Source organism: Biomphalaria glabrata, chromosome 2 (genome assembly GCF_947242115.1).
Source record: "Biomphalaria glabrata chromosome 2, xgBioGlab47.1, whole genome shotgun sequence".
NCBI classification, from domain to species: Eukaryota; Metazoa; Mollusca; class Gastropoda; family Planorbidae; genus Biomphalaria; species Biomphalaria glabrata.
This window is the reverse complement of record NC_074712.1, coordinates 63,808,568-63,824,609: the sequence shown is the minus strand read 5'-3', so window position 1 is coordinate 63,824,609 and position 16,042 is coordinate 63,808,568. Positions and strand designations below refer to the sequence as shown.

General features: G+C 35.2%; 1 protein-coding gene across 1 annotated transcript; it reads left to right on the top strand.

Annotated features, from left to right (window-relative positions):
- The first annotated feature begins 117 nt into the window (after positions 1–117).
- Positions 118–15,531, top strand: LOC106063817 (alpha-L-fucosidase-like). Its single transcript, XM_056021918.1, has 9 exons — positions 118–333; positions 2,069–2,306; positions 4,691–4,797; positions 4,997–5,127; positions 9,699–9,832; positions 11,246–11,343; positions 12,488–12,620; positions 13,269–13,439; positions 14,356–15,531. The coding sequence occupies exons 1-9, from the start codon at positions 237–239 to the stop codon at positions 14,678–14,680; spliced, it is 1,434 nt and encodes a 477-aa protein (XP_055877893.1). The 5' UTR covers positions 118–236; the 3' UTR covers positions 14,681–15,531.
- Positions 15,532–16,042: the final 511 nt, after the last annotated feature.

The window sequence follows — 16,042 nt, the reverse complement described above, 5'->3', positions numbered from 1 at the left end:
CAGGGTCACATATATGCATGTTTTTCGTATTTTCTATACAGTCGTTTACCCCTGCAGCAGTAAATCTTTGTTTTTTTGAGTCTTTAAATCTAGAGTCTAGATGTTTACCTGGCTAAGCCTTTGCTGCTAAGATAAACGAAAATCGGGAAGTAAATCTAGATCTATATATAGATCTATATTGACTATATAGATCTAGCTTACATTGTAGTAAACTACATTACATAATTGACTCTATAATGTTTGAACTCGTAATTTTATCAGTGTTGTTTAGTACAGCAGCATCTGGCCGTTATGATCCTAATTGGAAATCGCTGGATTCTCGCCCTCTTCCGAGTAATACACAATTTTTAATAGAATAAGAATAGAATAGACAATAGTACAATAGTAATAGTGACAGTCACAGTGTGAGTGTCACTGAGTCACTGTCTATTACTATTAGTATTAGAATTAGATCTAGTTATAGTAGTACAGTAGTCTACTAGACTCTATTATCCTATAACCTATTAATTAACTCTAAATACTCTAATACTCTATATTATTAATTATTTATAAATTATATACTAGATCTAGTTCTACAGACTCAATATTTGAGCCACACATGAAAGATCAAGAAATATATGAGAAACATCTCTTTGTGAAAACTTTTACTATGATACATCGACATAAGGCAAATTAATTAATATTTAATTTTTGAAGGACTAATTCATAGAACAACAAATTCCTATATGAATCATAATATTCATATACACTAGTAATGGATAAGAAATCTTTAAAAAAAAAATGTCCAGTGTGCTAGGACCTAGCCTAGGTGAATCCAGCAATACATATTAATTGAGTAGTTATCGCCTCAGGGTGCACTTATTTTAAAGTATTTATTTTTAGGGAAGACCAGGAAGGCACCAAAACCAGCATTGATGGTGGCTTTGAAGGCTGAACCGTCTGTATATATATGGATAGCTGTTTTTGGATAGCTCTCAATTGTTTCGAGTGTGCCAACTTTGAGCTCCATTGGATTTGATTCTTTTGTTAAGGTGTTATTTAGTAATTGTGTTTTAATGGTTGGTTGTTTGTAGTTTAGTCCGGGCGTTATGTTTGAAAAATCCGGTAATTTTTGGTAGGTGGTGTTTTAGGGCTAGTTTATTCAGTAAGTTGGATCAGAGTTTTTTGCTTTTTTTTTTTTTGTTTTTCCTATTTCTCTGTGTTAGTAGTTTATTAGGATGATCGTACTCCAACCTTCTGTATCTCTCAATAGCTTCTAATGCTGCTCTTTTGCACCTGTATCTCTCAATAGCTTCTAATGCTGCTCTGTTGCACCTTAACTTAAGAAAATCAATATTGGAGTCTATTTCACAAACTGCTGTGGGAGTAGTTCTCATACCTCCACTAGACAGGTGTCCCATGGAAATGCTTTAAAGACCAGCTTAGGCGTCAACTTGCCTTAGCTGACAAAGAAGAGTGCACCTGGTTGCATGCAGCTTCAGAATGAGACAGCTGGAGGTCACTTATAAAGGCATGGGATACACATTTGAGACCAAAAGAAAATCTGCTGCTGAGGACAGACATAGACGGCGAAAAGAAAGTCTTATTTGACCACCAGTGGACAATGGTTATGCTTGCCCTGGATGTGGCAAAATATGTAAGTCACAGCTGGCTCTTCGTAGCCACAGGAAACACTGCATTCCTCATTAATCTTCGGACTCGAAGACAGGCCTTATTATTGTATATTTACTTCATTGTATTCTTGAGAGTGAAGGTTTTTCTCTATTGTTACACTTTAGTTTTACTTGTTTCTGATGCTTCTATTGATTATAAGATGATTACGTCCTAGCCCAAACCTCCCATTGGATGGCGATGGGTAGGGTTTGAACCTGGGACCATTGTGGTGATAGTCCAGAGCGTGTACCACACCACCATTCATGTCATCCATCGTGAAAGCCTTTCTCTATTTTTACACTGTAGTGTTGCATGGTGAAGGTTTTTCTCTATTGTAACACTGTAAAAGCTATTCTATAAGTGTTGCATCTCTATGGTCGATTTATAACTGATGTTTCCAATATTTTACTAACAGCCTGGTACGATGAAGGTAAAATTGGCATTTTTCTCCATTGGGGTGTCTTCTCTGTGCCAGCATTTGGCAGTGAATGGTTTTGGTGGTACTGGCAGGAAGCAAAGTCTCCAGCTTATGTCTCATACATGCAACAAAACTACAGACCAGATTTCACCTATGCAGACTTTGCACCATTGTTCAGAGCAGAATTCTACAACCCATTTAAGTGGGCTGATATTTTCCAAGCTTCTGGTGCCAGGTAGGCTTAGTGTTGAAGTATTTTAAACAAACACAAAATTTAAAACATATTTTTGTAAAAGATTTTATTAAAATAATCTGTGTAAGACAAATTTCCATACGGACAATAAAGATTATTATTATTATTATTATTATTATTATTATTATGTTAGAAATGAACGAGTAGTCATTCTCTGGCGCTGCCAGGGTCGAGTTTCGCTAAAGAGAAACAAAATTCATCGTAGTCCCTTTAACAGTTTCCACTGAGGAATTTTCTGGTGATGTGGCAGGTCTGCAGCAGTACCGCCCTCTGACAGGCAACGAAGATGTTCCTAGGAATGTTAAGGGCCTTGAAGGTGTCTGTGAGGTCAGTTGTTATTATCCCCTCGGTTGATATAACAATGGGGTATATTGTTATTTTTTACAATTTCCATAGACGCTTAATCTCCAAGCCTAGGTTCCCATATTTTCTTTGTTTTTCTATCTCAGTTTTTCGTAAATTATGAGACAGTGGTACGGCGATATCGATAATGGTAGCGTTTTTTTCTTTTTTATCGATGAACAGCAGATCCGGGCGATTGAAATCTACCGTTTTGTCGGTCAGAATAGGCCTATCCCAGTACAGCAGATGTTCAGTAGACTCGAGAACCTCTTGCGGAGAGTATTTATAATAAGGGGGAGTGTCCTTACCGATCAATTTGTACGTCAAAGCCAGGTGTTGGTGTATTAACTTTGCAACTTGGTTATGGCGACCTAGGTAGGCTGATTCTGATAGGGCTGGACATCCTGCCATAATGTGTTCAATCGACTCGCCCACATTTCCACATTTTCGGCATTTGTCGACAACATTGAGTTTCAGGATATGCTTCTCGTAATTTTTTGTCCTGATTACTCTGTCCTGTATTGCTGTAACAAAGCCTTCTGTTTCAGGGTAGAGATGACCTGCTTTGAGCCATGTTAAGGAAGCAGCCTTGTCGATGTTGTCCCCATGTAATGAAGCCGGAAATTTTCCGTGGAGTGTTTTTTCTTCCCATTGGCGAATCTCATGCCCTACGTCGTCCAAACCGATATTGACATCAGCATTGTGTAGGTTCAGAGGGGTTGCATCGGAGTCGTATTTCCGTAGGAAGGAAACTAATTTGTTGCTGGAGGCGAGCAGTTTTGAACGTATTATTATTATTATTATTATTATTATTATTATTATAAAGAAAGGATATATTGAAATAAATCTCTTGCTTTTGTTTTTAAAGAAAGTAAATTAAGTAAGTAAAGTACTAGTTTCAGACCTTGCAATCTATGGGGCAGATGATGTAGAGGTCATCATTTTCTGTGGCCAACGGTTAACAAAGGTCTTATTTGGCTAACACAATGGCAAACTGCCTTTACTAATGTCAGGCACCCATTAGAGCTGGTTGGACTCAGAGGAGCCCTAAAGATCCAGAAATTACCAGGATTCTAACCCGAGGGACCCCCTCCCCTTTTAGTTCGGAAGTCAAGTACTTTACCACTCTGTCACCATAAATAGAACTAACAAATATACTTCTTTTATCCGAAAATATTTTATTTTATTACAAGTCTTTTAAAATATTAACTGCCTAAACACAATCTCACTTACATATATATACATGTATGTAAGACATGTTTAGACCTGACCTGCAAGTTTCAGAATGAAAAGAGGATTTAATATATCTCAAACTTCCCTCATGATATAGCTTTTAAACTCAGAAACGTTGTGGCTGGAGCATATACCATATGACTAGGGATCTAGACTAGAAATGTATTTGTTTGACAATTTGGATGTAGATCTGCTCGACATGTTTAAAATGGACATAGTTTTAATGTCAGCCAGATTTGTAACTTAATGACAATGCAAGTTCTTAATTTCTTGTAGCTAAATTTATATGGCTGCCTGATTGTGTGGTCTTCTTAGATGTTCCCAATATTTATGTGGCTGCCTGATTGTGTGGTCTTCTTAGATATTCCCAATATGGCTGCCTGATTGTGTGGTCTTCTTAGATATTCCCAATATGGCTGCCTGATTGTGTGGTCTTCTTAGATATTCCCAATATGGCTGCCTGTTTGTGTCGTTTTCTTAGATATTCCCAATATGGCTGCCTGATTGTGTGGTCTTCTTAGATATTCCCAATATGGCTGCCTGTTTGTGTCGTCTTCTTAGATATTTCCAATATGGCTGCCTGATTGTGTGGTCTTCTTAGATATTCCCAATATGGCTGCCTGTTTGTGTCGTCTTCTTAGATATTCCCAATATTTATGTGGCTGCCTAATTGTGTGGTCTTCTTAGATATTCTCAATATTTATGTGGCTGCCTGGTTAAATTGTGTGGTCTTCTTAGATATTCCTAATATTTATGTGCTTATAAAATATTGTTGATTTTTTTCATTCCAGCTACGTTGTGCTAGTCACAAAACATCATGAAGGATTTACAAACTGGCCCTCAAATCACTCTTGGAATTGGAATGCAATGGACCTTGGACCTAAAAAGGATTTAGTGGGTAAGCCTGATTATTTGAAGGTCACATAAGTTATAAATTTTTTTATGCAGTGTTACAAAACTCTTCAGTCTGGAAGAGATGGGAAACTGAATTTTTCTTTCAATTGAAAACAATTTATTTAAATATTAAATAGTTTTTAGCTGGTACATTATCTCATTCGTTCATTTCCAACATGACTATTTCTGGTCTCACATCACAGGAGATCTTGCCAACTCCATACGTATTAAAACCAATCTGAAGTTTGGAGTCTATCACTCAATGTTTGAATGGTTCCACCCTTTGTACCTGCAAGACAAAGCCAAAAATTTCCAAACACAAGACTTTGTCAGGGTCAGTGACATTTTTTACCATCATATACTTAAATCTGATTGCATATAAAACTCCAATGAAGTTCATGTCCATATTGTTTAGAATGTTAATATCTTTTATAAAAATAAATGAACAATGTTAATGTCGCAGGGCTGAGCCGAAGGCTCTTCGAGCCCTAAGTTTGAAAAAAAACCTGCTTGGACGCCAAACAGTAAAAAAAACAACCTGTGTGAACACACAGTTCTGTTTGGGAGAGACCCTAGACAATGCCTATGTAAAGCATAGCTGTTGACCCATGCGTTTGACCCCCGACACGTGAGCTAGATACACGGCCGAAGGCCGAGAATGCACCGGGATCTTCTGCCATTTTCCTTCAATGTACCAAGCTAACTGTGCGGGACCCGCCATTTATGTAACGGTCCCTTTGAGGAACAGCGCATGGATTGGTGACAGGTTTGTGGGGACTTATTTACAACACCACCCGTGCAATGAGTGGACTCTCGTCTACCCGTGGGCATCCCCACGGGAGTCCTGTGTTGCTACCCATTTAGCCTAGCCACTTCCTCAGATGGCCTTTTCCACGCGGGCGCCACGATGAGGCAGGGCAATGTGCCCGCGAATAATTGAACATGACAAATATATAGCTAGTTATCTTTTCATCAAGAATAATTGCCAGTTTATTAATGTTCTAACTTTCTGACGAGTTTTCTTACCATTAAGAAAGTACGAAAGTTCTCTTTTCAGACCTTGTGATCTTTGGGGAAGATGATGTTAAGACCATCTTTTTCTCTGGCTCACGGTTAAGGAGGGTGTCATGTGGCCAGCACAATGACCAAACGCCTTTACTTTCCCCAACTAATGTCAGGTACCCATTAGAGGTGGGTGGACTCAGAGTCACCCTAAGATACATAAAGTAAAAATCACCAGGATTAGGACACGGGACCTCTGGTTTGGAAGCCAGGGTTAGGGAAGCCAGGCACTTTACCACACAGCCACAGCCCCTCCCTATAATTGAAAAGAAGTTTAGTATTTTTGTTTGGTTTATCAAAAATATATATATCATTGTAGATTTAAGAGTTTCTGAAAGCAAGACAAATGAAGAGCTAAGCTACTGGCAGTAACAAATGTAATTATTTTATTGAACCTGGCTTTGAATTTGACATTTGTTGACTAAATTGCAGAGAAACTAAGAAATTTAGCTTTGAACTTTAACTTCTTTTATAAGTATTTCTATAGATGGAGAAGTCAAGGCTTCAAATATTGTCAAGAAAATGCATAACTCTTTTATTTATTTTGTTCTTGTGAAGAGTTTTTCCCTGTTTTTTTTTTGTGTTCATATTCTTTTAATAGATTTGTCCAGAGTTTCTGACTATAGATAGTAGGCTTACAGTAGAATTTTTAGTGTCAAGTTGATTGAATTGTTGAGTGCTCTGGTGCTGATATGAAAGTTGCAAATTGATTCCTTGTGGAGACATTAGTTTTTTAGCGGCCCCCGTAAGGGGAAAAAGCCGCTATTAGGTTTGTGCAAAATGTCCGTCTGTCCGTCTGTCACACTCAGATCTCGAAAACTAGAAGAGATATGAAAAATATTATTTCATCATTAAATCCGGCTTGAAAAGTTTAGGTGCAACGGCTACTTTTGGTTTTCTAAAAGCAAACCGTTTAATTTATAAAATTAATTATGCAAGCGATTTTTTCATAAAAATACACCAATTCTAAAACAATTACGTAAATGTAAGGGAGGCAATGTTACAATATGCTAACAAAGATGGACAATTTTTGTGTATTTTCAGTATCACTAAGTCAAATATATTTTTAAAATGTACAGGAAATGTTTACAACAAATACAAATAATAGTTAAAGACGTTTTTTCTGGTCAACTAGCTGCTAAAATTAAAAGAAAACATTTCTGTTTGTTTATAAAGGCTAATAATGCAATTTGTATGTAAATATCACGCACATTTTTTTAAATGGACTTTTTATGCAGCGATTTTCGTGCAGTAGCGTAACGTCGCAACATGATCAGGTGCTAAACCAATTCCTTAAACTTTTTTTACAAATCAGATTTTATTTATTTTTTGTTTAGTGCCCCCATCCGAATAAAAGAAGCTTATTTTTGTGCGTTTTGTCTGTTGGTCGGTCTGTCCGTCACGATTAGATTTAAAAAACTAGAACTCTAAAAGCTATTGAAAATCTGATTTACCCTTTAATGTTCCTCCCATAACATCTCAATAGTTTTAAGTATCTAAAATTGATTGTTCCGGATTTTTTTGTGCAAAACTAATCAACGCCAACAAATGTTTGTTTGCTCTTCTAACTTATATTACATTCAATTTCCATGCTTAAACGTTGCAAAAACAAATTATCAATAATATGTTGTTCCGTTTTTTATGTAAATAGCATATTAATGCTAAATCATAATCTCTTTACTGACTTATATTTCATTAAGTGTAAAAATGTTCCGGATATTGTTTTATAAAACATGAATTATGCTAATGATTGTTTGAACTCGCATAAGGCTTTTAAAAAAAGTAATTTACTAGAATTGATTACTGAAAATTACTTTTTAGACATTTAATTTTCTTGTAAAACATAACATAGAAGTTTTGTAATCGATAAAGAAAGTTCCGGATTTTGTTTCTTACAAATCGTCGCCAGAAATTTCCGAATTTATTTAAAAATCTACTAACGCCAAATAATTGTTTGAACTCCCTCTTCTAATTAATAAACAAATAATCTTCTCATTTACGAAATAATGTTTTTACGGATTTTTATGAAAAATATTTTAACTCACTACTCTCTTACAGTACATTTAACTTTCTACCTAAAACATTAAAAAATCTAATTATCGTTAATATTATGTTCCGATTTTTAAGGAACACAGAATCCAAACACCAAAGTAAGGTATGAAAATCTCTCCACGTGGCTGTAGTACATCTAATTTTTATACGAGACCATCCAAAAAATTTAATTAACGGTATTACATTTATCTGAAATTCTCTTTTTCTTTTACTATTTATACAAACATCCGGAACAATCTATTATATAAACTTTTCAATTGTGTTCATACCTAAAAATTATTGCGATGTTTTGAAACGTAAAATAAAGGTTAATCAATTTTTAATAACTTTTAGTTGTTTTTTTTATATCAAGATAACGGACAGACCGACTGACAGACAAAACGCAAAAACAATGTGGCTTTGATCCTTTTTAAATAATATCTATTAGAACTCAATGCACCAATGTCTATGAACCCTCGTTAAATATCTTGTGTAAATAAAGACATTTTTTCTTATGGTACCGGTACTAGCCTATTGTGAGGTAATGGAATTTTTTTTCTTTGACGTCATATGAATGGACTCTTTAAATGTAATGTTAAAAGAACGCACTCGGTGCACCAATGTCTATTAACCCTCGAAAAAATTGCTTGTATTAATGAAAACATATTTTAGTCTAACTAAGTCGTGTGACTTAGTGTTTTTTTTTCCTTTGACGTCACATGGAATGAATTCTTTAAATGAAATGCTAAAAGAACGCACTCGGTGCACCAATGTCTATGAACACTCGATAAAAGGCTCGTAATGATGAAGGCGAATTTTATTCTAGCTAGGCCGTGTGACGTAGTGTTTTTTTTCCTTTGACGTCATATGGAATGAATTCTTCAAATGAAATGAAAAAAGAACTCGGTATAGTAATGTTTATTAAGCCTCGTTATGTGACTCGCGTTTAAAAAAGGAATGATATCTTGATTTAGATCTAATCTAGATTTTTTAAACTAGATCTAGATTTTTATTACAGTATATCTAGATCTGGATTTATATTCTAATTAAAATTATTTTAGAGTCTAGATCTAGAATGTCTAGATCTAGTTTAGACTAAAATAGACTAGATTAAGATGTAGAATTTCAATTTCTAAACTTAAAGTGTAAAAAAAAAGTGTAGATTTTCATTTCCAAACGTTTTGATCAATATTGTAATGTTTTAATATACTAAAACTAATCTACTATTTTTTTATTAAATTTAAATTTACGGCAAATGAATCTTTGAAACATTATTACTTTTGACCATCGGATGGCTGCCTGGTCGTGCGGTTTGCGCGCTGGACTGTCGTTCAGATTTATGGATGGCCCAGGGTTCAAACCCTGCCCGCTCCCATCCCCCGTCGTCCTGCGGGAGGTTTGGACTAGGAAGTAATTATCTTCAACTCTGAAGGAACATCCGAAACGTGTAAAACATTTTACATCAAAATTAAATCACCTCTTGAATATTATTTGCGAATATGCAGATCCGACAGGGATCCGACTTCGACGGGGGCCGCCTCTGAGTTTGTGTAACACAAACTCTCTTTGTAATCTTGTTTTATATTTCAGATGTTAGGACTGAAAAGAATTCCTAAGAGTTTACCCAGCTCCTAATGAGCAGCCAGCTGGTCAAACACTCTGATTAATTGTTGATTGAGAAACAGTAAAACTTTATATCCTCTGCCCTATTGACTGCAAAATGTCTAAGGAGATTTATCTTTAGTTTGAATTATTATTGCTTGATTTCATTTATGCATACCTGTCACAAATTGATTGGTTTTGTCTTTTCAGGCCAAAGCGTTACCGGAATTGTATGAGCTAGTCAACACTTATAGTCCAGAAATAATTTGGTCTGATGGGGCTTGGGAAGCACCGGATACTTACTGGAACTCAACAGAATTTTTAGCTTGGCTTTATAATGACAGGTAATCAATGACAGTTAACTTGAAAACATGTTTCTATTACCAAAGCTTTAAAGTTATCAATGGAGATCCTGCCAGATGTTAATAACGTCTGCAATAGTACCATTTATTTCTTTGGAAATTTGTTTCCAATTTTTTTTAGCAGATGGTCACTAGAAGAAAACTTTTAATAAAAATAATAATAATCTTTATTATCCATAAGGAAATTTGTCTTACAATTTGTGCATTACACCAAATAAAACATTATAATTATAGAAAATCAAAATATACATTCACACCAGACTCATTGTTTACATGCAAAAAGTTTATATCAGATTGTTTCTATTTCATGATTTGATCGCCAGAGGAACAAAAGAGTGTTTGTGTCTGTTTGTCTTTGCTATCTGTGTCTTGTATCTCTTTTGTGATGGTAAAATGACAAAATCCTGACTCAAGGGTGATTTTTTATTTCTAGAATCTTTTTAGCTTTTTTATGAATGTTTGTCTCAAAAAACAGCTGCCCTAATGGGGTTTGTTTTTTGCAAATGATTTTACCAACAGCATTTAGGATTCTATGAAGTTTATTTTTATTTTTAATGCTCAGATTGCCATACCATGCAGTCATATTAAAATTTATAATATTGCAGATATGAACGTGATAAAACATAGCCAAGGCCTTTTCACTAACATTAAAGAAGACATTTTTTAAAAGTAATCTTAATCTTTGCACCCCCCCCCCTTTTTTTTAAATATAATTTGCCGCAAAGTTTAATTTGTTGTCTAAGATAAATACTTCATTTATTAATTTTCTTTTGTTAAAATTTTCTATGTACTACATGAGAAGCACACTGTTGAGTTTTTAAAAAATGAGTATGGTAAATATATCCAGTCTGATTGTAAAAAAAGCAAATGAAATAAAACCCTTTTTTTTTTCTCAGATAATTATTGAAAACAAAATTTTTATTCTAAATGTTAGTTTGAGTTTATATAAATACAGAATTTGTTTTCCATTTAAGCTGATATTTCATTTCTAGAAAAGATTACATTATCTCATGACCATCATGATGACAGTTTGAAGCGTATACCACACATAAAGGCATCCATCTTAGCTCAAACATTCTGCAGAATCCTAAACGTACACCTTATAATATCACCTTTTAAAAATCAGAAAACTAAAAGAAATATTTCACTATAAAGTAAAAAAATAAACCCAACAGATTCAGCACCCTATGATGGCTATTAGATGAAAAGTGGAACAACACTGGACTGCAGCCCAACAAGTCTGGAAACTATTTAGCTCAGAAGGTTTAAAAAAGAAAAACAAAAAAGAAGGGAGATAATTGTTAAAATAAAATGATAAGGCAGAGCTATTTTATTTGACAAAGACAAAGCTTTGATTTATCAGATCAACAGGGGCAAATAATTTTATCTCCCCAGTCCAGTGAAAGACACTGTGGTGGTGAATGACAGGTGGGGAGGTAATACCCCATGTCAACACGGAGGATTCTGGAACTGTGATGATCGCTACACACCTGGTAAGTATACATTTGTATTAACTTTTGTAGTCAGAATGATTAAAGAGGGAATAGAGATATATATAGAAAGTCAGTCATAATGACTTTTTAACTTTTGTACCAACTCTGCATCTGCACTGCTTGAGTGACTCGAGGAAATAGCAAAATGTGACATTGGTGATTAGCTGAGCTGACATAGTTAGAAGAAACAGTAAATCTTTTTTTCTATAACATTACTTACTACTTACAGTCCATCACTCTTATTCTGGAGTAGGGACCACCAACAATAGGTCTCCATTGTCCCCTGTTCTGTGCAATTCTGTCCATCGTTTTTCAGATGTTTAAGGTTTTCTGCCATTAGTTTGCATTGGCAGGCGCTTCTTGAATGCCCTTTCTTTCTCTTGTGGTTTCCACATCAGTGGTTTCATTGTAATACTAGTTGGCGATTTGGGCGTGTCCAATCCAGCCCCATCTTCTCATTCTTTTTTTGCTACATCCGTTTAACAGGTTCTTTGCAGGAGGTGTCTGTTGCTGGTGGTGTCCAGACAACGAATTGGAAGTATTCTTATCTTATCTTACGAAATACAGACATTATTTAAAAAAAGAACATGATCACGTCCTGCACATGTTCCTAGGTCAATCTAGTCATGACATAAATTTTGTCAAGTCATTTGTTTTCCTGGCTAGCTCAGGCAACCCATTCCAAGCTCTAATAGCACTAGGGAAGAAGGAGCATTTGTACAAATTAGTGTTAGCATATGGAATGAAGAATGCGCCTTTATCTTTGTGTCTGAGTATTTTATTAGATTTTGTTTTTGCATTTGAAGATTATGGCTCAGTGTTTTATGTATAATTGCTACTTTACTTTTGAGTCTTCTGTCCCGAAGGCTTTCTAAATTTAGTGATTTTACTAAAGGTGTTACTCTAGTCAAATGTGAATAGTCATTTGTTATGAATCTCACTGCTCTATTTTGTGTCTGTTCCATTTTTTAATGTTTTCTTGAGTTGAGGGGTCCGAAACAGAAGGCTGCTGTTATTTAAAGCTTGCACTTTTCTAATGATAGTTTTAGTTGTTCTCTGGGTCTCAGCTCCATAAAACTAAATATTCAAGAACATTTTATCTTTGATATAGTGCTCAATTCATTACAACATGTTTTGTTTCAAGGTAAACTGGTTGGTCACAAGTGGGAGAAATGCATGACACTGGACAAATATTCCTGGGGCTTTAGAGCAAATGCTAAACTTCAAGATATCTTGACCATTGAAGAACTTTTATCAGAGATTGTCAGTACAGTCAGGTAATCTCCCTTTGATATCAGCATAGATCACTTTGTAAACTTTCAAACACAAGCTTGATGTAGCAAAAGTATAGATCTAGCCTGTAAAGTTGTTTTTTTTTTGTTTTTTTTGTTAATAATATTCTTGGTGAGCAAAGAGATTTGTATTCAAAACCAGAGAAAAGGGCAAGGATGGCTGCCTGGTCGTGCGGTTTGCACGCTGGACTGTCGTTCGGACTTATCGATGGTCCCGGGTTCAAACCCTGCCCGCTCCCATCCCCCGCCGTCCTGCGGGAGGTTTGGACTAGGAAGTAATTATCTTCAACTCTGAAGGAACATCCGAAATGAGTAAAACATTTACAAACAAACATTTTACAGTAAATAAGAGCCACCAACCAGAAAAAAAATAAAACAATAAAAAATATAGTCTATATTCTTGAACAATCACATGTAGGAATTTTTCATTCCCAATAAAATGTTTAAACAGGGAATACTAATGAATAAAGCGAAAACCTTCACAATTGTTTAGAAAAATATGCTTTTTTTTTCCTTCATTACTTCTGCTTTTAAGACCTTTTGTTTTTTTTATTTCTAGTGGTTTTGGAGTTTTTTTGTTGTTTTTTTTTTAACTTTTGGAGTATATTTTTTTGTTTTTATTTCTCATTTTAGCCTTGGTGGAAACATACTTATCAATGTAGGACCAACATCCTTTGGGGAAATACTACCTGTATATGAAGAAAGATTTCGACAGCTTGGTTCTTGGTTAAAAGTGAACGGGGAGGCTATTTATAAAACAAATTTTTGGACTTATCAGAATGACTCAATCACTCCCAATGTTTGGTAAGTTAGTGCAGGTGTTTTGTTCCCTGCCTTCTGGCACCCGTGTGGGAACATCCTAAGAAAAATGAAAAGACATAACAGGGAAAATCAACTATAATCACCACAGTGGCTTCCCACAGTACCGAGTACTTTTCATGTGGGGAGGAAGGAAGAAAAATTGGTAGCCCTGTTCCACACCTCCATTGTACAGTGGCAGTTCTCTCATGGTTATGTGAGGGTATGTGTAGGAATCCTTTGTGGAGCTCTCCTTCATAGTGGTTGAGGCTCAACAAGGAGTAGTGACCCCCACACACACACACACAATAAATGGATGTGATTAAATGATCATCTAGCAAGTTAAAGACCTTTTTTAGAGAGAAATGTTTTGTAAAGAGCTTATTTCTCATTTCTGGCATCTGGGAAAAATCCTTACTTTTCTCACGATAGGGCGAAAGTTTTGTCTATTCAAATATGTGAGCGTGGTGGCTGAATGGTAAAAGGCTTGGCTTCCGAACCAAGTAAAAAACTGGAATTTTGAATTTTAGGATGTCCCTGAGTCCACCTAACTCTAATGGGTGAGTGACTACTTGGGAAAGTTAATGCAGTTGTTCCTTGTGATGGCCATGTGACACCCTCGTTAACTTTCATCATAGAAACAGATTACATTTACTTCCTCTGTCCTATAGGTCACAAAGCCTGAATAGGGTACTTTACTTTTTACTTAATTCAAACAACAGCAAGCTAACTTGTTTACATTATTTTTAGCTTTTGGATTTTTTTTTTATGCTTTGAAATGGAAATGAATGCCAAGGGTTTAGGATCCATCAACAATGTTTATAATTCATAGAAGTTGAAGGTTTTTTTTTTACAAGTATAAACTTATTTTGTTTTATTTTCATCACATTATTGATTGTTCAACTTTGAACAATTCTCTTAGGTACACATCAAGAACAGATGGAGCACAGCCTGTAGTCTATGCCATACTTTTAGCTTGGCCTAAAACTTCCAGTCTTGTCCTGGGTCACCCAGATGTTACAAGCGACACTCAGATATCACTTGTTGGATACCCTGGTCAACTCACTTTCACTGCCCTCTCAATGGGTGGAGTTGAGATTGCAATTCCCACAATTCCAGCCAATCAGATGCCATGTGAATGGGCGTGGGTACTGCGGATGGAAAATCTGAAGAACCGCCACACTAAGATCCGAAGTGACGCATTCAGCAAAAATGTGCGCCCTATTGAAATGAGGAAAGATTTCTAGTGATTGAGCAGTATGTTTAAGCACTCTGTTACTAAAAGAAGTATAACATTCTCTTTTCTAATCATTCCATTTTACTAAAAGAAGTATGAAATCTCTTTATAACATTCTCTTTTCTAATCATTCCATTTTTTAACTTACATTTATAAATGTTGTTTTTTTTATACAAATAATCCAATTTTGAAATACTCTTTTGCTCAATTTTTAACTTTTGTTTAAAAAGTTTTATATTTTATATTATGAGACTTGCTAGACTGCCATATGGTTCTGTACCTAAAAACATTTTTTATATATGGAATATAATTTCTTCATTTTATATTTTTGTTTGAGATTTAAATTTGTCCAGTTTCTTGTATTATTTCAATATTTACTGCTGCTTTTTTGTACGTTTGAAAATTATTGCGTCTGCAACATTTGTACTGTTCTGATTTGTACTGTTCTGTTGGCTGTGATGTTTGGACTAAAACTTTTTACTGTGCCATTTGTGACTTGTCTTAAGTTTTCAGATTTCCTTGAAAGTGAGCATAATGATGTCTTAGTCCAAAACTTGTGCTGAATGTTTTATTTTAGGACAGTGATTTACACCCTGCCATTAAGTGGTTAGTGTTATGTTTGGTAAGACTCTGACAATTTATTGTGTACATGTTTACTTTAACACTTTGGTTTAAGATATTTTTTTTCAACAGATGGGTCTTTAACTCTTTCTCTCCTAACTGATGATACCAGCGTTGATTCCACCAGATTGCGGTAAATAATTACGGAGTGAAAGAGTTAAATAAATGTAGAAGTAATAGATCTGTATTATTTTAGCCTACTTTCAACCTATATATTTACAATAAATTTCATCACTCCAACTCTTGGTCATTGTTTTTTTTTCTTTATATATCTACAATATGAAATATTTGGCCCTAGCTCTCTGACTGACTGATGAATAATTCTCCCACCACTTGCAGTGGCTGAAAAAATTTTTTTTAACCTGTTATTGCTTATGTGGGCTTAGAGACAGAATGGAACAAAAGGTCTATTCTTTCCTTTTCTTCTGGATCATTTTGGTGCCCAGTGTTTCTTTCAATTCTTACAACTCACTTGACCATACATTTACTTGACCACACATTCACTTGACCACAAACCATTGACATCTCCTGCTGTTTGGATTTTTTAACAGATGTAGAGTAATTTGTTGTTGGTCAATGGTCCAGTAAGTTGTTATCTGATAACAGAGAGGTCAATATTGAGCATTTGTGTGTTTTATCTTCAAGGCCACCTGTGGGCTACTCACTGATGAGTTCAGTGATAGTGAAGGTAATAGTGGACCTTACTGTCTTGTGTTAACATGGTCACACAAACTTTTATCTGATAGAGCAG